This window comes from Heliangelus exortis, chromosome 3 (genome assembly GCF_036169615.1).
Source record: "Heliangelus exortis chromosome 3, bHelExo1.hap1, whole genome shotgun sequence".
In the NCBI taxonomy this organism is placed as follows: domain Eukaryota; kingdom Metazoa; phylum Chordata; class Aves; order Apodiformes; family Trochilidae; genus Heliangelus; species Heliangelus exortis.
The window spans coordinates 12,202,623-12,224,723 of NC_092424.1; the positions used below are offsets into that span (position 1 = coordinate 12,202,623).

The 22,101-nt window shown below is 37.0% G+C and overlaps 1 protein-coding gene across 10 annotated transcripts in view; it reads left to right on the forward strand.

The window, feature by feature from the left end:
• BIRC6 (baculoviral IAP repeat containing 6) overlaps positions 1–10,478 on the forward strand; it is a 155,914-nt gene extending 145,436 nt beyond the window's left edge. For all 10 annotated transcript variants that reach the window (XM_071739197.1, XM_071739202.1, XM_071739199.1 and 7 more), the window contains 8 exons: positions 1,086–1,231; positions 2,073–2,183; positions 3,259–3,476; positions 4,144–4,305; positions 6,028–6,105; positions 6,451–6,639; positions 8,578–8,712; positions 9,726–10,478. In XM_071739197.1, the coding sequence (XP_071595298.1) occupies positions 1,086–1,231; positions 2,073–2,183; positions 3,259–3,476; positions 4,144–4,305; positions 6,028–6,105; positions 6,451–6,639; positions 8,578–8,712; positions 9,726–9,902 (1,216 nt within the window). In that variant the 3' untranslated portion in view covers positions 9,903–10,478. The remainder of the gene's footprint in view (positions 1–1,085; positions 1,232–2,072; positions 2,184–3,258; positions 3,477–4,143; positions 4,306–6,027; positions 6,106–6,450; positions 6,640–8,577; positions 8,713–9,725) is intronic.
• The last annotated feature ends 11,623 nt before the right edge of the window (positions 10,479–22,101 follow it).

Sequence of the window (22,101 nt, forward strand, 5' to 3'; positions counted from 1 at the left end):
ATCTTCAGAGAACAAGTGCTATTAAAAGAAAAAAAATCACAGAAATTGCAGGAAAATAATTTGGGGACCATTAGCATTAAAATCTCATTGGTTTTGCAGGATAACAGTGTATATTGATGATAGCTCCTAAAACACAGAGGCTTTTAAATATGCACATTTAGATTACAGTGTTACCAAATACCATGTCTTCATTTCAGCAGTTGAATATACATACATGCTAGTAGAGATAAGGTTATCACAATCAAAATTAAAGTTTCAGCATATCTTAAATTACTAGGCAAATAGTTTTCATTGTATATATTGTCTTTTCAAATTATTTCATTATAAAATTTCAGGTATTTAAATTTACATTTTCATTTGTAATACATTGGTTATAAACATCCAGTGTATAATAGTTGCACTTGCAAGACTTCAAAAATGTTATTTGCAAGAAAAGATCTTGACTTGCATAGTCCAGAAGAGAACTGGAGAGAGAGAAAAACATTTTTGACCCACTCTCTTGTGATGTCTGAGTTGTAGTTTGTAGACATGCTGTAAATTTTTACTAGAGGTTTCCTAGTGTTTTACCATTAGTGCATTTTAAGGAATCACTTGTATGTTGTGGAATAGAAAAGAGTTCTATAATACCTATTTAGGACTTGATTTTACACCAGGATCTATATGGGGGGATGAAGTGCTCATTCATGATGTGATCTTTCTTCCACTGACTTTCCAAGCTTTTCTGATATTTTTGAAAGTGCAGACATGAGGTCTGCATGCAGTGTAGCAACCAAACACAGTAAATGGTCAAAGCATAAACTAGCATGCCAGTGTCACTGGCTCTGTGTTCATCCTGAATCTTCATGTCAGATGTGTTTCTGTTTGTCAAGTCAAGACTCTATGTTCAGGATTGTCACAGTTGATTGCTGCATGCAGTGATACATAGAGACATTCTGTTTCAGAAGACTTGTTTTATCTTTGGCATTTTTCCCTGTTGACAAATATGCTGACTACTGTCTGACTGATCGAAAAATATTCCTTCTTGTTATATCCTGTTTCTCTGACAAAAAAAACAACAACAACAAAACAAACCAACAACCAAACAGGTCTAAAAAAGACAAAGCTAAAGCAGGAGTGAAACCAGATGCGTCTGATCAGGAACCAGAGGGACTGACACTCTTGGTACCAGACATCCAGAAGACTGCAGAGATAGTGTATGCTGCTACCACCAGTTTGCGCCAAGCAAACCAAGGTAAAATAGAAATATTTGTGTAAGTAATGTTTAGTGTTTACTTGTAATACAGTCATTAACAGGTAACTTACAGATTAGCTTGAAAGAAAGAAAATAGACTTCCCTCCTGCCTCCTTGCATTTTGAGTGGCAGCTGAAACCTTGTGGTAGTCCTAATTGGTTCAGTCCGGAAGCAGATTAATTGAAGTTTGTGCTGCAAGTCATAAGATATGCTCTGTTATGTACTACCTTTCTTTTATTTTCTTGGCAGAAGACAACATACATGACCTTTAATAAAAAAACCCAAACCTTTGCTGTTAAAACTAAATCTTATGAATTAGATTAACTCTTCATTAGATGAATGCAGAACAAAAATCTGCAGATTGAACCTGCAGAAATTCCAAGAACCACTTGGTTGACTAGTTCAGAAAACTAAAGGTTAGCCAGCTTCATCAGGGGAGTGGATTTTAAAAAGGCATTTGTGTTTAATCAGCTCCTGATTCTGGAGAGGGCATCAAGAGTACATGTGTGAATGTCATCCTCACAAGCATATGTCATACTTCCTACTTTCAATAATTAAAAAAGATATTAGAAGAAACAATAGAAGAATATTCATAGCAGCAGTAATTATGAATTGTTTCTCAGCTGAGATAATGATTTTTATTAACTTGGAATTGTTCAGATAATGAAATAAATGATAGTGAGAAAACCAGACTGGTATGTAATGAGTGATACTCAGTTTTCAGATTTCTCTGCAAATGATGTCACCCTAAAATTCATTTTAAGTTAAATAGCTCCCAAGCACTTGCTGTATTTGTCTCAACATGGTTAACTACAAATAACCATCACATTTTATATAACAGAAAAGAAGATGGCTGAATACTCCAGAAAGTCTGCTGTGAAGCCCAAGCCTTTGTCTGTTTTACGGTCTCTTGAAGAAAAGTATGTGGCTGTCATGAAAAAACTCCAGTTTGGTAGGTTGAAAAGTGTGAATACTTGTGTCTTTAAAAGCAGGTATCTAAGAAATACAGTCTGTTGCACTGAATCCCTGATTATTTTACGAAGTTAAATTTTGTACATGTGTGACCACTGATACTTTTCACATATGGAAAATTATATAAGTCCATATTTTCAGGTTACCAACTAACGAATTCTTTGAACTAATAAGAAATATTTTAATCCTACACTAGATTAATTCAGGGGACCAGATTAACTGAATTATGTTAACTAGCATTCACTTTTAAGTGGAAGAGAATTCAGATCAAAATATGTTTTTTTTTTAAATTAAACTGTCATAACCTTCATGTGTCCTATGGAGTGCAGTGTGTTGCGTTTGAAAAATGCGATGGAAATCTGTGCTTATTTTGGCTAAGGGAATGTGTTATAAAAAAATACATGAAGAATGAAAAGTATCTCATCAAAAAAGCACTTTAAAATTATTGGAAAAACATCTTTTGTAAGAATTTTTTTGAGTTGCAGTGAAAGCATTTGCAGTCACATTCTTTGCTGTCATTTTTGCGAGAGATTTTCTTTAGAAATGTTTTTGGCATTCATGCCAAGATTAGGAAGGAGGGAAGTTTGTCGTGACAGCTCTTCAGCCTGGCGACCATGCTGCAGATTTTGCATAGTGAGTGATTGAAGAAAACCAAATCCACTGTAGTTTTTTATGATTCTTTAATCATTGCAGCCATGCCACAATACATTTGGCAGTCTGCTTCATGCCAATTCCTTTATTAGCATTATTATGTATTCATAAGTATCATTATATTCCTGGTCTGGAGTAGCTGGTAGCTTTCCAAATAAGAAATTATGTCCATCTGACAAGTTATACATGAAAGCTTGTAAATTTGCTGCACAAATTAATTCGATCCGGGACTGTCAATAATCTGCTTTCTGTGATAACTGTTAGTTGAAAAAATACGTATTTTTTGCATTAGTATAATGCAAACTAAAGTCTTCTGGTTTTAATACTCAAGACTCCTTATCCAGGACTGGTCTATTATTTACTTCACTGTTTTTGTGATGCATTAAAATTTTTTTCTCTTCTAGATACATTCGAAATGGTTTCTGAAGATGATGATGGAAAATTGGTTTTTAAAGTAAATTACCACTACATGTCTCAGGTAAAAAATGCAAGTGACGCCAACAGTGCTGCCAGAGCCCGACGTCTTGCTCAAGAAGCTGTGACTCTGTCAACATCTCTGCCTCTCTCATCTTCATCCAGCGTGTTCGTACGGTGTGATGAGGAGCGGCTTGACATCATGAAGGTAAAGAAGCAAAGTAATTTTTGTTTCCTTCTTTCAGCTTGCTATATAAATGTTCAAGAAGGTGCTTAAATCTTAATTAAAAACAGGCGTCGTAAATGTACCCTTTATTTGCTGCCCAAACTTTAGCTTAAATAGTAGTATTTTGGAGTCTGATCCTGATTTATTGATAACTTGGTGGGGGACAGGGAGAATCTGTCCATATAGCCACAGGGTGCTGCTCTGTTAGCCAAAGAGACTTTGCAGGGCAAGGTTGACTCTTCTTCAGCTACTTGGAAGAGAAAAGTTAATTTTGTTGCTCAAATTGCATATAAACATTTAAGTTGAATAAAAGCAGTAGGTACAGAGAAGTACACTGAGGATCTGGACCTCAAGTTTAAAGAAAAATGTTGTTAATAACATCCAGCAGGGAGGGGAACAGTTTTAGCTCCTCCTGTTTAGCTTTCCATTTGTAATCTGGAGGAATGAACATTAGCTGAGGGCTTCTCTTACCCCGAGTATCACAATGAACAGACCAATAGCCTGCATATTATGATGATGTCTGGTGGTATCTTCTGAAAAGTAGTATGTGGAAAGAAATTGCTTCATATAAAAATCTCAGCTGTATGATAAATAAAAGCGGTTTTAAAAACTGTTGTCTTTTTTTTTTGTTTTTTCCCCACAATGGTAGGTTCTAATTACTGGTCCTGCAGACACCCCTTATGCAAATGGTTGCTTTGAATTTGATGTGTATTTTCCACAAGACTATCCTAATTCCCCTCCACTCGTGAACCTGGAAACAACTGGAGGCCACAGTGTGAGATTTAATCCAAACCTCTACAATGATGGCAAGGTAGGTCAGCTTTGCTCTTGTGTACAGATGTAACAAGGAACTGAAAAGGATGGAACTTTCTTTTGCCAATCAAATGATGAGGTGCTGCTAACATATGGGAGGAACCTGTTTGATTAAAGCTGTCCTTCAGACTGAAAAGAAGTGACTTTACAGTTTCAAATGGGAATGATCTTTCTGAATAGTCATGGATATTTTTTTAATGAGCTGGACTGGACTTTAAAAAAGCACGTACTTTGAACACTTGAACACTTCCAGGGAAGTTGTGGATGCCCCCTCCATGGAAGTGTTCAAGGCCAGGCTGGATGGGGCTATAGTTTCACTATAAAACCTAGTGAAAGGTAATCCCTGCCCATGGCAGGCAGGGGTTGGAACTAGATGAACTTTTCAGGTCCTGTCCAACGTGAAGTGTTCTATGATTGTATTAATTCTGACCTAGAAAAATGTTCTTTTCCATCTTCTTTGCTCAATTAACCATGCAAAAATCTGTTTTGTCTAAGTGAAATACCTACGGTCCTTGCCATGGTGTAAGTATGCTTCATGTCAGCTGCAACTGAATGTGTTTCCTAAGTGCCTCTTCTCTCCCATGCAAAAGGGCTTTTCCTTGAGGGAAGATAAAGACTTTCCTTAACCTTGGTATCCTTTATAAAAGAAAACATACCTCTAAAATACAGACCTACTGACAGTTTTCTCAAAAAGAGCAAATCTTTTGAATATCGTATTCATACAAACAACCTTTCCCTTTACTCTCCACCCATACCCTTGGTACATTGTGGCTCATTCTAATGGCTCCAAATACCTGACAAAAAGTTAAGTGTGTATCAGGGAGATGCAGCTTCTGATTATTTTAAAAATCAGCACACATGAAATTCTCCACAGAGCTGTAGGGATGGTTGTGTGTATGTCTCCACCAAAGCACAGACCCACAAAATTGCTTTGTCTGTAGCACTATGGCACTCCTTCAGATTTTTTTTTTTTTTTTTTTTTTTTTTTTTTGTGTGTGTGTGTGTGTGTGCAAGCATTTAATCCATGACAGCTAGTGTTTTTCCCTTATCCCACTATTACTTATGGGTTCCCCACGCTCCTTGTATTCACAAACTATAATACTCCTTTCCAGGAGAAGACACAATTTTCTGTTAACATTGATAGAGAATAATTCATACTGGAGACTTCCATCTCCTTTTTCCGCTGTCTAGCATTAAGTTTTGGCAAAGTGTTCCCTGTCTTTTACTGTTCCATTTTTGTAATAAGGTTCAATAACTCCACACCCCTGAAGTCCAGATCAGTCATAAAATCTAAGGAATATTTTTAATTCCTTGAGAGAGTCTGTGTGGCAGAAACCACTTTTGATGTGCTTAACCAAAATTATTCTCTTTAAAACCACAATAATTAGTGTTAGAACAGTATTTAAAGAGGAAAGCAAAGAATCAGATAGTATTCATAATTCATTTCTTTCTGGAGCTACTATAATCCATAGGTTTTCATTGAAGAAAAGTTACCTACCTTGCCTTATTCATTTCTTGGTATGCTATTCTTGCTTATCCATATTATTTTTATCTGCTTTCATTTCAGATTAGTTTCACAGGTAACAGATTTTTCTTTTAAAATGCAGTTATACAAAAGTTTGTTAAAAAAAAAAATATATAATGTTAATGTTCTTCTCTGCCCAAGCATTACAATTGTATATTCGTATTGTCTGTGGTTCTAATAATGTCATATCTTCAGGTGTGCTTAAGCATACTTAACACATGGCATGGGAGGCCAGAAGAGAAATGGAATCCACAAACATCAAGTTTTTTGCAGGTGAGCATTTCTTACTTCTCTTCAGCAGATGTCATTTAGGAGTAGTAAGCGATTGGTCAGTCCTAAGGATTCTTTTCCTAGTGCTTTTAAACCAGAATTTTCTTAAATAAGTATAAACAAGACAAAAATCCAGAAAAGTTCCTTGGAACACTAGAAAAGGGTCTTACGGGTAGTACCAGTTTCAGTTTAAAAGTGGGGACATTCCCTACCTGCAAGTAGCTTTTATTACAAATGACAGGACTTTGCCATAGAAGTGGTTTTGCATATACGGTAAGCAAAACTATGTATATTTATAAAACCAAGTGGGTGGCACAATTTTAACGTGTACTCTCTTCCCTTAAACAGGTGTTAGTGTCTGTCCAATCTCTAATACTGGTAGCAGAACCATATTTTAATGAACCAGGTTATGAACGATCACGAGGAACTCCAAGTGGTACCCAGAGCTCCCGAGAGTATGATGGGAATATCCGGCAGGCAACGGTCAAGTGGGCAATGCTTGAACAAATCAGAAATCCATCACCATGTTTTAAGGAGGTAAGTTTTGTGAAACACAGTAAATATGAATACAGTAAATATTGTTTATTTATTTATCCTGATTATTTATTTATCTTGTTTATTTCTTGTATTTATATTATAATGTTAAGAATAATTCAAAGATTTTGAAATGCCATGCAGCAGGTATCTGGTTTAGTCTCTTCATTCCCTGAGGAAACTGAGTCTAGAGACTGAAATTAATAGGATGCAACTGACTTCACAGGTTTTTTTTCTGGGAGAGGGCAATGTGCACAAATTGGGACTGACCTGTAAGAAGGCCTGGTGCATAGTTTGATAAAGCATGGTTCATACAGCTTGGCTCCTTCTTACTGCCAGGTGGTACCTTTTACATTCCATGTGAAAACTGTTGATCCACCCTACAAATGGGCACGCAGGGCAAGTAGGAAGCATTTTTCTAGGAGATGTGAATTTGAAGCAAGTATTAGGACACACGTGGTACACAGCAAAACAATTTGAAAAATGTATTAAGATACTCTAATGGCTTTAAACTGGAAGAGGGAAGGTTTAGGTTAGATACGAGGAAGAAATTCTTCCCTAGGGCTGGTGAGACACAGGCTGCCCAGGGAAGCTCTGTATACCCCATCCCTGAAAGTATTCAAGGCCAGGTTGGATGGGGCTTTGAGCATCACCAATGGGTGACAGTCCCGATTGGGAACAGTATGATGGAAATCCTCAAGATTCTGAGACATTTGAAGCTACAACAGCCTGCTTCTTTGAGAAGGCTGATGCTAAGATAGCTTGCTTTTTTGTTAAAAAGATACTACAGTTGCTTAAGCTTGGGCTTCTACCCAGGCTCCAAAAGCAAAAATACCTGCTGACTTCCAACTATATTTAAGTTAGTGGTTTCCATTACAGCTCTTCATTTAGTGCTTAAGCTGTCTTCCTACAGGAGCATAGTTTTTTTTTTATTGATTTGTGCAACAGGAGCACTCTCTGCATCTTTCCCTCTCATGTCAAATGCCATATATCTTTCTTCACATATCAAGAAATTGAAATTACCTAATGGAGAACACTACATTTTTCTCTGATGTAATTGCTGAATTTTGGAAGAATGCCAGATTCCATCTGCAGCCCCATCCAAATGGAAAAGTGTCTCTAGCATAGATTACCTGGGCATTTCTCTGAGAGGAGCTTGTTGTTAAGACCTTCAGGTTTATTGTAGGGTTGTATTAGAAACTTTAGCAATGATGATTTGTTCAGTAACACAAATTCAAAGGCATCCTGAAAACTTAGGTCTAAAAGCAGACATCCTTCAGGTCTAAAATCTGTTGTCTTCACAAATCATGCACTGTCTTTTCTTCAGTGTCTTATTAAATGACAGGTAGGCTCAGGAGACCTGAACTGCTGCTCTTAGGGAGTTCTTCCAAGCTCCAGTATGGATATAAGGAATGCATCCAGAATTGAAATCAGTTATGCTTTCAATATGCAGATTTTCTTTAGACAGATAGCTATATTCTCTTACCTCTAGAAGGAAAGATGATTTTGTTAATTATAATGCAACATTGCCAAGAACTCTGCTCACTAGAATTTCTTTGATTTTATTGTTTGTTTTATGAGGAAGAGTTTTAAAACTCTTTGTTAAGGACAAGCCACCACTAAGCAGTTTCACAACTTGGTCTGAGGATTGATTGGTTGGTTTTTTGAAACTCATGTACAGAAATACCAAAATTACTGTGATAAAATACTGGTTTCCACACAAACTGTGGGCAGCTCAATTACTATTGCCTTGCTCTCTCTGCTTATGGTATGTTCCTGTGCTCCCACTGTGGACACTATTTCTGTTTTATCTGTTTTCTGATCAAGCAGCAAGTGGTTACTCACAGGATTCATAGGGTTCTTACAAATTGTGTGTTGTTAAACTATATAGTTCCTATAAAAGAAGAACATTGTTTTTTCATTTGGAATATTTTCTTGCAGGTTATCCACAAACATTTTTACTTGAAAAGAGTGGAGATCATGGCTCAGTGTGAGGAGTGGATAGCTGACATACAGCAGTACAGCAGTGACAAACGGGTAGGCAGGACTATGTCCCATCATGCAGCAGCTCTAAAGGTGAGATTTGCTTTTATAATTTTATGTTCTTGAACCCAATTATGACAAATGGCAGCAAAACTGATCAGCAGCTGAGTTTTATAATACTATAAAAGGAACACTCAGCAACTTAAGCACATTTAAAGAAACATAAATTTCACAGCTGTCGAGAGATAAAATGTATGTGTACTCCCTTTTTTCAAGATTTTTTTTCTGCAAGTTACATTTTCCTTTAGTGCTTGCCCTGCCATTTTTCTATAAATACTTGTGAGATATTTACCTCTTTCTGAGGGTGGTTGGGGGTTTATGATAAACTTGTACCACAACCAGTTCCTTGACAGAAAACAAATTTCTTGAATAGAAAATAAAGTACTTCTGTCCTCTGTTAAACTTTTATCAACAGTTATAACCATTATAGTTTTTCTTCATTCCTAGCCAAGAACTATCATTTCTATATTTTGTGTCTACACAGAAAACAGACATCTATTATTTTTATATTCAATTTTTTTCTTTCCCTGAGAAGCAAAAAGAAAAAGTAATTTTAAAGGCTTCTTTTTTCTTTTGCTAGAATTGCATTCTGTCATTGTGACATAGTCAGAATGAAGTTACTGTTAGTCACTATGGTCAGTGTAAACATCTCTTACTGCAACAGATGTCACTGAGACATCCCTGAACTCTTTTTATACTTCTGTGTTCTGACTGGAGGCCTAACTAGTCCAAGCCAGCTTCTGCTGGGATCACAGAACACAGATACGACTCAAATACAGACAAATAGGCATTAATATTGATTCATGTGTTTGCTGCATTCTGTTTACTGCCTTTAATTTGTCCCTAGCAGCATATGCCAATTATTCTATCAGTAAAAGAAAGTAACAATCCTTAAACACAGGGTAAAAGTTTATCTGGTCATTGAAACAGTATGTTTAGACCTTTTTCAACTTACTCTTTTTTTTGCCTTATGTTCTCTGACATTAAGAACACGATTAAAATGTTACTTTGCACAAAGTCCCCATGACTCCTTTTTGTATATTCAGCGCCATACAGCTCAGTTGCGGGAAGAGCTCCTGAAGCTTCCCTGTCCTGAAGGATTGGATCCAGACACTGATGACTCCACCGAAAAATGTGGTGCCACAAGTTCAGAAGAGACCATGTTGCACGAACAGGTTAAACCCAGCAGCAGTAAAGATATCCCCACTGATTTCAAGTTATGAGTTGCATTGACATGGACTTTCTAGACACAAAGGCTTTGAAGCACAAGCCAAATATGTCAATATTTGTATGTAAGAAGCTAATTATGTAATAGGTAATGAAATTGAAACTATACTATGCCCTTAAGGATATACAGTTTAATTCAAGATCTTTTATTTACCTGTACAAGAGTGTAAACTTTTTTGTGCTTTTATTTTTCAATTGTGAGAACCACTGATTGGTATGTTTAAAAAGTTATGTATACAAGAAATGGATAAATCACTGCTATATAAGGGAAACTACCTTAGGAAAGAATGTTTACTGAATGTTTTTTTGTTTTGTTTTGTTTTTTTAACTTGTAGAGTGAGGGCGGTTGTAACAAAGAATATATATTGGTCATTCTTACAGCTACTATTTAAAGTCAGAAAATTTTCACTGAATTTGATAGATTTTACGTTTGGCCATATATTCATGCTCATATTTGATTCTAAAGAAAACCTCCTGTATACTTCAATAAACGTTAAATGGACATGATCCCTCTTTTATGATTTACTGGTACATTTTTTAAATAAACTGCCATAAAATACATTCTAGCTAAAGACTTGCACTTGTATGACTGAATTCATTACAGTCAGCATATTTAATTTTATCCTTACTAATTCTAGAATGCAGATTAAATAAATGCAGATGGTTTTACCTTGTGCCAAAATTTGGGACTTCTGAATTTATCTTCTGTTTGGCTCTTTCATGAAAAGTCACATTATTCTAAATTTCTTAAGGGCTATTCCAGAACAAAGTCTTTTATCTGTTGAAATGTCTGATTTTTACATCAGCTGTACTCTGAAGTACTGACAGGGGCTAATGACAGTGCTACACAGGACTCTTAACGTTCTGTAGTTCCTACTGTATAAATTTCTTCCCAATTTTATACTTGCAACCACAGATCCCTAACTAAAAAGGATTGAGGGATTTGCTTGATTTAATAATCAAGTCTTGCTTTTAACATACCATGCATTACTGTCAGTGTTCTTAATTTCTGAGCAGTCCTTGAAGGACAAAAAATTACTGGTATTTATTACTGGTATTACCTCAGACTAATGATCTATTGTATTATAAATACTATAAAGCAGGCAAAACTGAAGCTTTTTTGTTTTCTATTTGTTCTTTGTTTATCACGCTGGAATTTTTTCAGCTTTTGTTTTACAATGTATTCTTTCTAATAATTAAAAATGGCACCTACTGAGGTTGTGTTCTTATGCTGATGATTAGTGGATTTCAATAGTTTTGACCAAAGGACAATTTTCCTGTTACATGGGTATGCTTTATGAATCCAAGGCCTGTCCTGAGTGCATATACCTCTCAAAAACCACTTGGGCACACCTGCATTACATCAGGGAATCCTTAATCAAAAATCACAGCAAGCAGTTCTGTGCCACAGCTGCTGGTAAATGCAAGGAGTTTATGCCACATAGTCAAAGTTTAAAACTTCACCAGCGTTAAAACAGCTCTGCATTTTTCTAGATGCCTATTTATTTATCTCCTATTACTGTACAAAATTACTCTTGTAAATGCTCCAAAAGCAAAATTACCTGCTGACTTCCAACTATATTTAAGTTTGCAGTTTCCATTACAGCTCTTTATTTAGTGCTTAAGCTGTCTTCCTACAGGAGCATAGTTTTTTTCATAAAATCCTGGTGCTTGTACCAAAACCAAATGTATCAGATCTGAAGATCCCCCTTAAATGTGAAGATTTTTTTCTACATTAACAACCACTGAAATAAAAACATACGTAACTTGCATTGGTTTGACATTAACAAGGTGGATAACATAATTGTATCTTTTTCTCTAGTGTGTATTTATGGTATCATAGCAATGCTAATGTGAAGTCACTGCTGCTTAATTAAGCAGATGTAAACGGCTGCATGGGATATTAAACTCGTAATTTGTATCCACGTACCAATTATTTATTTTTGCTCAAACCTGAGCTAGAATGGTATACTACCAAATTAATGCAGAGATTCAATCCCTAATAACTTGCAACTATGTTACACTCTCTAGTAAGGAAACTGAACTTCACAACAGATACAGATATGTATTTTCAGGGTTTTTCAGGCATAATTCACAAGGTAGCTGTCACTTTGCAGTAAAATCACAGTAAATCCTAGGAGGTAGGAAGATGACTGAGTCTAGTTAACTAGTTCCCCCATCTTTTACCATTTTATCAGACTGAACAAACTGATTCAATCTGCTCTACCTACTGGGGAGGAAACAGCTCAGCTATAGGACCTTGTGCTCCTATGCATAAGCAACTGTTCTGTTTTGCAGCTGTAGAGTACTCTTGGTATAGAGACATGAATGATAACTGCTGCAAGATTTACTGGTTTCTTCCAGAATCTCTTGGGTAAGAGATGTGCACAAATGTATCATGAATGTGTATGGATTAATGCTCCTCTGTAATCCTACCACCACTATACAGGGGGAGGGAAAAAAAGAAAATTTTTAACATAATCTCAAATTTCACTCCAGTAATTACCTATCTAGGTACTGGCAGAGTCAAGTATGTGTGACTATAGATTGACTGTTTTGGCATTCTTGCTTGGGTTTTATTACTGGCTTTTCTTCTCTCAGTCTTTTAAGGCCAAGATGGTGCATGTCTGTTGGCCTGTCAAGAAAACTTGCAGGAGGTAAAACCAAGCCAACACAGGTAAGGCACTGGACTACTGACAGCCTCTGAAGAACTTCACTGTGGGTCTGTCATCATTACTGTGGTTGGATAATGACCTGTGAAGCAGCAGTAGAGCTTGAATTCTTAATAAAAAACACAAACAATGTTAATTAGGGGAGCTTTTCTTCCTAAAAATGTTTCTGGTGCTACATAAACATTCTATTTTACATCCTGAGGCAAACATCTTGATAAGCAAACAGTAATTACTAATTTATCTTATGTATCCATGAATATCTGAACACAAATACAGATGACCTACATTTAAGCTGGGACTATACTATATTAGTCTGACCCTTTGAAGCAAAATTATTTAGTCTTAGATTTTTAGTTTAAGTTTCTCAGGCACATTATCTTAATTTTTTACCTCCATGCTGCCTTTGTATTAGTATGGTTTAGAAGTGTTCTTTTCTTGTTTGCTTACTTGTGTCTCCAGAAGCCAGTCACCATCACATGGACTCACCTCGCTGGACTGTCAACTTTCTGTAGTTAAGAAACAGAAATTAGAAGCATTTTTCAATGGAAAGGAGAAACAGATGTACATTTTTCTTCCTGTAAAGAAGATGTATGGTATCAATTTTTTTTTTCTTTACTATATATACATACATATATATTTATATTTATAAACGCATGAGATCTGGCAGTTATTTGTCTTTGAAAAACAGTTTTCTGAGCTTTATTTTCCTTCTCCTTTTCCACAGATATGTGGATGGTGCAGACATTTATAAAGGCACATGAGCTTTCTCAAATACAGAAGGCCAAATGGGAGTTAAAAGTTCTACAGTTACTATAATGAACCATGGGTAAACACATTTAATTCTCTTAAGATTTTGCTGCTGTTTTATTTTCCTAGAATATGAGTGCACAAAAAAGATTTACCCAGTGAACTGCTGTAGTATAGCTCTAAGATGATCTCTCCACTGCCTATATTTTTAATAAAGGAGCAGAGAAAACAAATCCCAATCATGATGCCTCATCTTGATTGAGAGAGTTCTGCATATTGTGACCTGTCATCTCTGAAGGCTGCAATCTCTTCTTGCCTCAGAGCTTTTTTGCTCTTGAAAAGCAGTAACTCGATCCATTTAGTTTTCCAGCTGTACTATGCTACTTTACATTGAGTGTCTATATCTTTGCCATTGAAAAATACAGGGTCACACTCAGATGTCTAGATGATATCAACAGAGCTGTAATTTCTGTAATCCAGATAGCAAAATTTTGTATTTCGTGGTGTTTAGTTAAAGTCCAGAATAGAAGGAAGCAATTTCTTTATCAGAGACTATGCAGGGTGTTTAGCAGCCCTGCTTCTGATGGGAAGACAGCCAAGTTAATTTTGGGAACCAGTGGAAGTAGAGCCCTAAGAAAGTCTCCTCTGAATAAGAAAAGGAAATTTATTGTCCCACTTAAAGACATAAAGAAATGAGGTAACTGGTGAGATCTGCACACAACTTAAGTTATTAAACCTTCAGAGTAATGTCCAAAATTACACTTGAACCAAATGTATTTGGAAAAATAATGAGCAGGCTGATGTACTCATGTTGCCAGAGCAATGAGTCAGACAGGTTTTCACATGAGGAACATGTTTCTCAAAAATACCACATCACTGCATTAAAAAACCTTGCCTCTGATTTGCAACGTAGTTCCAGCCTGACCACTTATTCCATTTATTATTTCATGTATTTGTTCTGCCCTTAAATTCATTGTTCATTACTTACACTCCCACATCCAAAAACATGGACAAAGTCTTCAGTAGTTCATAAAGTCTTTGCATAAAGATGGGTGGGTAGAAAGCAACTGCATCCAAGTCCCCCAGCAGCAAACATATGAACACAAATTAAAAAAGCAACCCCCACAACCAGAAAATTAAAGCAAACTAAAATCTCATCATAAAAAAAATCCAATTTGCCATTACTAAAGACTTCCTCTGTTGCTTCGTTTAGCATTTTCTCATTTACCAGGAGAGCAAATGGGAAAAGCAGAATGTGGGGTGGGTTTCCATTTTTTCTGTTTTCTTTTAGATATTAAACAAGAATGCCATTCAGAGAAGGAATACCAACAGAAAATCTCTTGCTACCTACTCCTAAACAATGGGGTTGGATATCTCCAGAAGTCCTCTTCTCTCACCTTGAAACTGTAAGTTTTCAACCACATAACTTTGCCCATACCTAAATTAGCAACAAACACATTAATGCAAACTTCCTGGTCTTTGTCAGTCAAAAAACCTTTTCTGGTAATAATAATGTTTATTTGTACGATTATTTTAATGAGCTTGTAAAGAAGTGGCAATGAGCTGGATGCCACACAGGTTGTACAGCAGTCTTAGCTGATGTTAATTTAGGAGGTAACAAGGCCATCATCATCATTACATATGCACAGACAGCCCAGCCAAGCACCAGCAGTCTGACATGAGGAAAGCCAGGATGCCAAATCCCTGTGCATGCCAACTGGGAACTGTCTGGTGGGATTCCAGTCCCAGCCTCCATCCTGGCTATAGCTGCAGTTCAGGCTGTCCTGAAAAGTTTACAAGTGTTTGCTGGCAACGTGCTGTGGCAATGACTCAAAAGGAAACAGAAGTGACATGGCTGATCAAAAACTAATAGCCAACAGCAGGATTGCTGGAAAGGAAATTACATGTCTGCCAACAGGACTCATCCTCTCAACTACCAAGTTGTCACTGGGCAAATCTCAACTGTATTTTGAGGCAGTTTCAACCAGTGAAACTTGGTGTGATGTGTGAAATTCACAGGGGCTGACCTCCAGCTCAGTAGCAGTGGCAAAGACAAATCATGCAACCATCTGACTGGCTGAATTTTGCCATAGCATGTGAGATTCTGTCCCAGAGCATTACAAAAGCCTAAAACTAGGGAAAAAAATTTCTTCCAGATTCAGTTCAACACATCTCCTGTCTGCCTGATGGTTACTAAAGGCAACAGAGTATGCAGGCAGGTCACACAGGCACTGGAACACCTGCTGTCATATAGCTCCCTGGGAGGCTTTAAACGTGAAGGGTCTAATAGAGACCATCTGATCCATATGACAGAACAGGGAAGATGAGGGTGGAAATTACATCCAAGTGATGATTTAACTCAATACAGATTTCACTCTAGTTTAAGAAAAAAACCCAAACCACAGCCAAACACAACAATAGAAATATACACTCAATCACAAACAATTGCTGTTGATGACAGCAAATGGAGACTGAAGCAGAGGTATTCCAGAGGACAAAATATCCTTTTGTATCTGCACTACCTACTGATGTGTTAAACATTATTCTGCTTTTTTCTAGCTGTTCCTCCAAGGAAATAATTTGTGATAGAAAACAAGTAGCCAGATGAAGAAATGACACACAGCAGGGAACTGAACATCAATAACCTGTATCAGAGGAGAAGCCAAGCCATTTAAACAAAGAATAGGGGAGCAACAGTACGTGGTTCCTGATAAACAATTTTGTAATTCAGGAAAGATGGTTCTATCTTGAAGAGGTCTCAAGAGTCTGTACTGCTACAAGAAATCAATGAAGGACAGCGCTGGAATTTCAAGACTGCATACAAAGAACAGCAGTAGAATGCTAAATTCAATGTGTGTCAATGCAAGACATGGATTGATCATCTGAATTAAAATAACACAGTTAAAATGCTTGCTGGGATACTGCTGTCTTCTTGGAAATGTACGTATGACACATGTAAGTCTATTTTTAATTACTACTTTAAATATACTTTTGCTTTTACTTGCAAATGTGTTTTCAGGCATAGAATCCAGCAGCAAGTGATTTTCAATTGCCATGTGTGCCCTCAAAAGACAGTTGTCCAGTAAATGTCACTAAGGACAAACCATTACTCAAAATACATTCCTTTTTCATCTTCTCTTGATAATTCATTTTCTACATTTCAGCACACTGACCTCCACATCCCATTACAGCTCCACTGAGGCAGCAGAACAGTTCTCTGTGCCCCAGCATTCATCACAGCCTGCCACTAAGCATCCTACTGGTCAGAATCTGGGGTCCCACAGCAAAGCTTGATCTGTCATACAGAAATTATTCTGTATTCATTCCTATTGCATCCTGTGACTGATGCAAAGCTTCCATGCGGATTAAATTGCCAGCACTGTTCATCTCAACTTTAGCTTTCTTTGTATCAGGCTTAACTTGTTCCGTAACACCTCTGGAAAAAAACACCATTTTCAGATTTTCCTTCCTAATCCTTCTATTTCCATACTTGACCAGCTTTTACCTTAATGGCCTTTGGGTTTTAGTTGAGTAAGCATACCTATGGAAAATATTTCAGAGTTCTTATTCATCATCATCTTCCTAGTTCAGGCCTTCACGTATGGCTTCATGTTTTCTGATACATGCCTTAAAATGACACTTGAAACATTTCCTTTCACTTCATGAGAGCTTTTTCCTTAGATGTCATATAAAAATTATTTGGTTTCTGCTTTCTTGTTAAAATACTATTTTGCCATTCATGTGACCATTCTGTATACTCAGATCTCTGCAGAGTCAGTTACATCACAGAATCATAGAAATGCTGACCAAGAGGGACAGCTGGAGGTGATCACCCTTTCCCCTGCTTTTCTCTAAGCAAAACACCCAGCTCCCTCAGTGCCTACAACTATGACTCCTCATGGGATATGTTATCTTGGTCCCCCACCATCATGATAGTTTAGACTCTGCTCCAAGCACAGTCTTCTCCCTTTTGTCTCTAGTTCCATTTATGTAGTGATGTTACCATGGATACCCTGCATATATAGCTTATTTCAGTTACAAAACATAATTTGTGCATTTTTAGTTTACTCGAAGCCAATAGGTGAAGAAAATCAGGAGGAAAACTGAACACTGGTTGTTTCACTTTAGAAATGCTGGCCCTTTCCAATTGCTCTCATCTTTGCAGTAAAACCATTAATCATCATAAACTCATTTTGTCTTAAAGCAGAGGTAATACATTTTTCCATGTAAATCACTTCATTGCCATGACAGAATGATGTCAGAGACTCTAAATAGGTAATCTAATAAATCTTCTGGAACGTTGTTTAGCAGCAAAGGTTACAGGAGGGGGAGGGGGATAAAGGCATGACTGGTGACAGCTGTTGGTAAGAAAAATTTGGATTTACTTTTCATAAGATAGACCTAAAAACTGTATTGACACAGACTTTTACAGAATGAGCAAATATACAGATAACTTAATACTCAAGCAGTAAGAACCCAAGACCTTCCTAGAATAAAAGTCCAGCTAATTGTGAGATTTTCTGAAATTTAGGAAACATTAAAATAAAAATTAACTTACCAAATTTTATCATCACATTCCTCTTTTTAAGGCCAGTTTTTGTGTTAATCACTTGTACATAAAGTCTTTTAACTGAAATTAGCTTTTCATCTAATTTGGCAGGGTATGTAAGAATTCTCACACAATGAAGCAGTACAAACCAACCTTGCCTGAAGTGCAGTCTGTAGCTTAACCAAAATGTAACTATTTACTGAGATCCTACAGCAGCAAGGTAGAACCAGTACTTATACTGAATCATGAAAAATGGAAGGACTGTGAGAAAACCTGTAAGTAAACGCTGTTACTTCCTCTTTTTTTGTGAAAGATCTCTCCATGTCAAGCTCTGGAATAAATTACTGACTTTGGTTTGATTCAAATTGATTTTTTTTTTTTGTTTACTCTCTTTTTTTCTCTTTGTGTACAAGAGATTTAAAAAAAAAAAAAAAATTGTTAAAAATAGACCAAAACCTGTTTCACATAGCTGTAAATCCCTATTCCTCACTGCAGCATTGGGTATACTCAGTAACCACAGCCCTGCTGGGTAAGGCACAGCAGTCCTGGTTCCAGCCAGTTGATCCAATCAGAGGTGTGCTACAGCCCACACAGACCAGCTGCAATGAAAGAAGCAAGTCCCTTTAAAGCAGCTATTCCATATACAAATTAAATGGAAAGGTGGATATCCCCTCAGCATTTATCCAGCTTTTAAAATGGGTTTCACAGCCTCTAATGAGCACTGTGGCTGCAGGGCTGTAGCTCTTCCTGATCAGTTCCTTTAAAGCCAGCTTTTTACTCATAAGACTTTTACATACTCACTTACAAATTAGACACTCCAAAGAAACAAACACCACCTTGCAGAACACCTACTAGGGCCAAAAGAGACTAACACTTAAAAATATGGATTGGTTCACTATTTGTTTATTTTCAGGTTCAAATTATACTTCCAACTCCTGACTCCAAAGGAGAAGCAATTTTGCCAGGGCAGTTTATTTCTGTGTAAGAGTTAAGTGGGTTTGATATTTAACACAAATGCTTTAATTATCCATTTCACCCTTCAGAGCAGTATGCAGCCATGGGGGACAGCATAATGTGATCAAAACAGATTGCTGCTGGGGGAATGAGAATGGTTCATTTTTCCCACTTCAGAGCTGCACTTCTACAGCTGAGAGTTGAGCTCCAGTGCTCAACTGACCACTGCCATCACTGTGAAAGTGTCATCCTCACTGTGACAAAAAGGAACTTGTTAGGAACTGGGTGCTGCCAAGGGAAAGGGCACCCAGATACCAGAGCAACCTTCAAGGACAGGGTAAGGCAGTGTGGATGGCAGTAAGGCAGGAGGGCAGAGGGGGAGACATTATTAGAGGCAGTAAGCTGCTTGGCCAGCTCAGCTGCTCATGCAAGTATAGCCTCAGCTCTTCTATCTTGCTGATTTTTAAAATTACCCTGTAACTGTTAGGTTCTATCTCTGTTTACAAAAAAAAAAAAAAAAAAAAAAAAAGGCAATTAAAAAAACTATTTATAGTTTTTAATAGATCCTTAAAGTAATTGGATTCATTACAACAGGATAATTTCTTGGTGAATTCAATCTAATCCTTTCTACAGTGATGTTTTTTCATTTTTACTTATCTTGATAAGCTCACCCATTTTAAAATTCCTCTAGACGTGCTCTGAAGTATATTTTTAGGGTGAGACATATCACATCTTATACATAGCACAGGAGAAAAACTGAAAAAAAAACAAAAACAACAAAGAAAAACAAACAGCAAACAAACAAAAAACTATCCTCCTGAATACACACAGAAAACAAACAGAAATCTTCCTTTTTCCATACATCTGCACTTCTGCCTTTCACATGACACATCAAAATAAAAAATAACCACCTCAGGGACATTAAATCTTCCCCCCTCCCATCTGCTCTTATCTTTCATGTATTTCTGTGGTTGTATCTGTATGTGAGCCCACTGATTGCAGAAAAGCAAAATCAAATAAAATACTCAGCTTTGTTCTGACAGGGATGACATGGTCTCTTTCTTTCTGATGCGCTTTGGTAAAATTGATTAATTTATCAATACTTATAAGGGAGAAGAGGAAGGAAATAAATTAATGTGCAATATCAAGTGCTTTGGACTATTTATAGGTGTGCATTGGTTCAGTGGCATCTTGAAGGATGCCACCTTAAATAAGAACAACCCAGTCAGAATCTGGGATGGTCTAACTCCCCAAAATGGAATCTTTATTATTGAATCTCAAGAGATGCAACACAGAATCAGATCTGAAAAACACTAAAACAAGGATGAACTCCTCTCAGTAAAACTTTTTAACTCAAACACTTGTCTTCTTGAGTGCTATTTCCCTGTGTGACTCCTTTTATCAGTCTACAGATTTTTTTTCTGTTCACTTACCGTTCTCACTGAAAAAACTATTAAAGCTTTTCCAGTGTTTGCATTGTTCTTTCCCTTCTATATTCTCCTTGCTCATGCAAGGACTTCTTTCTTTAAAAGATGGTCTCTTCTGGTACTGTAAGGTCCTTCTCATTAAGTAGTGTTTAGTACTTACCTCATACCTGGATGCCTAGTTCTCTTAACTTGTATAGTATTTTCTAGGTTAACGGTAAAAATTACAGTTTTTCCTTAAATGGAGCCTAAATAATCCTGTTTCATCTAAATGATATTTCAAGCTCTTCACCCTTCTGCCCCTTTTAAGAAGAAAATTTAAAATGGAGTTCAGTAAATGAAAAGAGGATTCACTTGAGCAGTATATTAATGTAATGCTAAAATGGTAATGACAATAGTAATATAAATGGAAGGGAAATATATGCACACTTTGGCCCTATTCAACTTAGGCATTCAAATGGCATTCAAGGTAGGAACAGACTGCAGCTGAAAGCCTTGTCCTTTACTTCAAGAAAACTGAGGACTCTTTTGGTTTTGTTTTTGGTTTTTTTTGTTTTTTTGTAGTCCTTGATGTTGATAAAGGTAGTATATTCTTAAAGTTCATACTGGGACCCATTACCATCTAAAGCCAAGCTAAAAGCAGGTAAATTAAGCCTGCCAGCTATTGATATGTTAAATTCCCTCTAATTCCCTCGACTTACTACATGCTGAAACCAACTGCCTTCTTATTTAAATTCAAAGTACTTCAGTGTGCTTATGTGTCTCACTCTAATACTTTTCTGCCAGGTGCACTGCAGCAAGACAAAGAATAGAACCAATAGAACCTATTTGCAAAATGGTTGTACAAAACATTTGCTAAACTAAAATCTGTCTCTCCTCTTTTTTTTTGACATCCCAGTGACTGCACTGCAGAACTAGCCTAACCACTGCACTTACAGGTGACAGCATGCTGGTATCTTATTTAAATTCTGTAAGGGCACCATCTGCTTTATATTTGAGCTATGAGGCTGAAATGCTTTTTATTTGCAGACAACCAAGAGGTCTTTTGAAGAGAAAGATGTACATTTCATTGGGGGAGGAAAGAACAGGGACTAGGTTTCATTTGCTTGGAAAATCTACTGTACTCCAAAGAACCAAAGTGGACTTCAAAACCGTCTTAGTCAACCACTGAACCTCTTGTCCAGATGCTTAACCTCTACCAGCAATGCTGCCAGGACCTACCATGCAGTTCTTCCAGAACAAAATTCTCAGCATAAAATGCTACCATTAATAATTATTTTCCTTGTCAGTAACAATAATGTATCAAACCTCTTACACATCCACCCACTGCCCTTATTCATCACCTGGACAAGATACTAGGGCTCCTAACATACATGTATGTAAATCAGTACAGCCTGATCCCTCACTCAGCTAGCAACATCCATTTCCATTGCCTATTACCCCTTCCTTCACACACACATTCATGCTGTCTTTCACTCTGCATTATGGACAAAATTTTAAAAACCCCAAAACCTTCCAGGCTTGTCTGCAACGCCACTTCTCGCCACTCTTTCTCATCCTTTATCAGAATCTACCATGACAGCTTCTGCAATGTACTGATCACATTTACATGGAGGTTTTGCAGCCATTTTCATTATTTATATAGCATTCAGATCTCTTTATTAAAGCTGGCTTATGAAAACCTTATTTTCTCTGCCTTTTACTACATTAGCTCTCCATGAAATCTCCAAGTACATCTTCCCATCTTAAACACTTGAAGGGTTCTTGTCAGGGGCCCTAGAGCACTGATAGGCCTTAACAGCCCTGACCAAGCTCACCTGGGGCCTCCACACATCCATAGGCCCAGAAG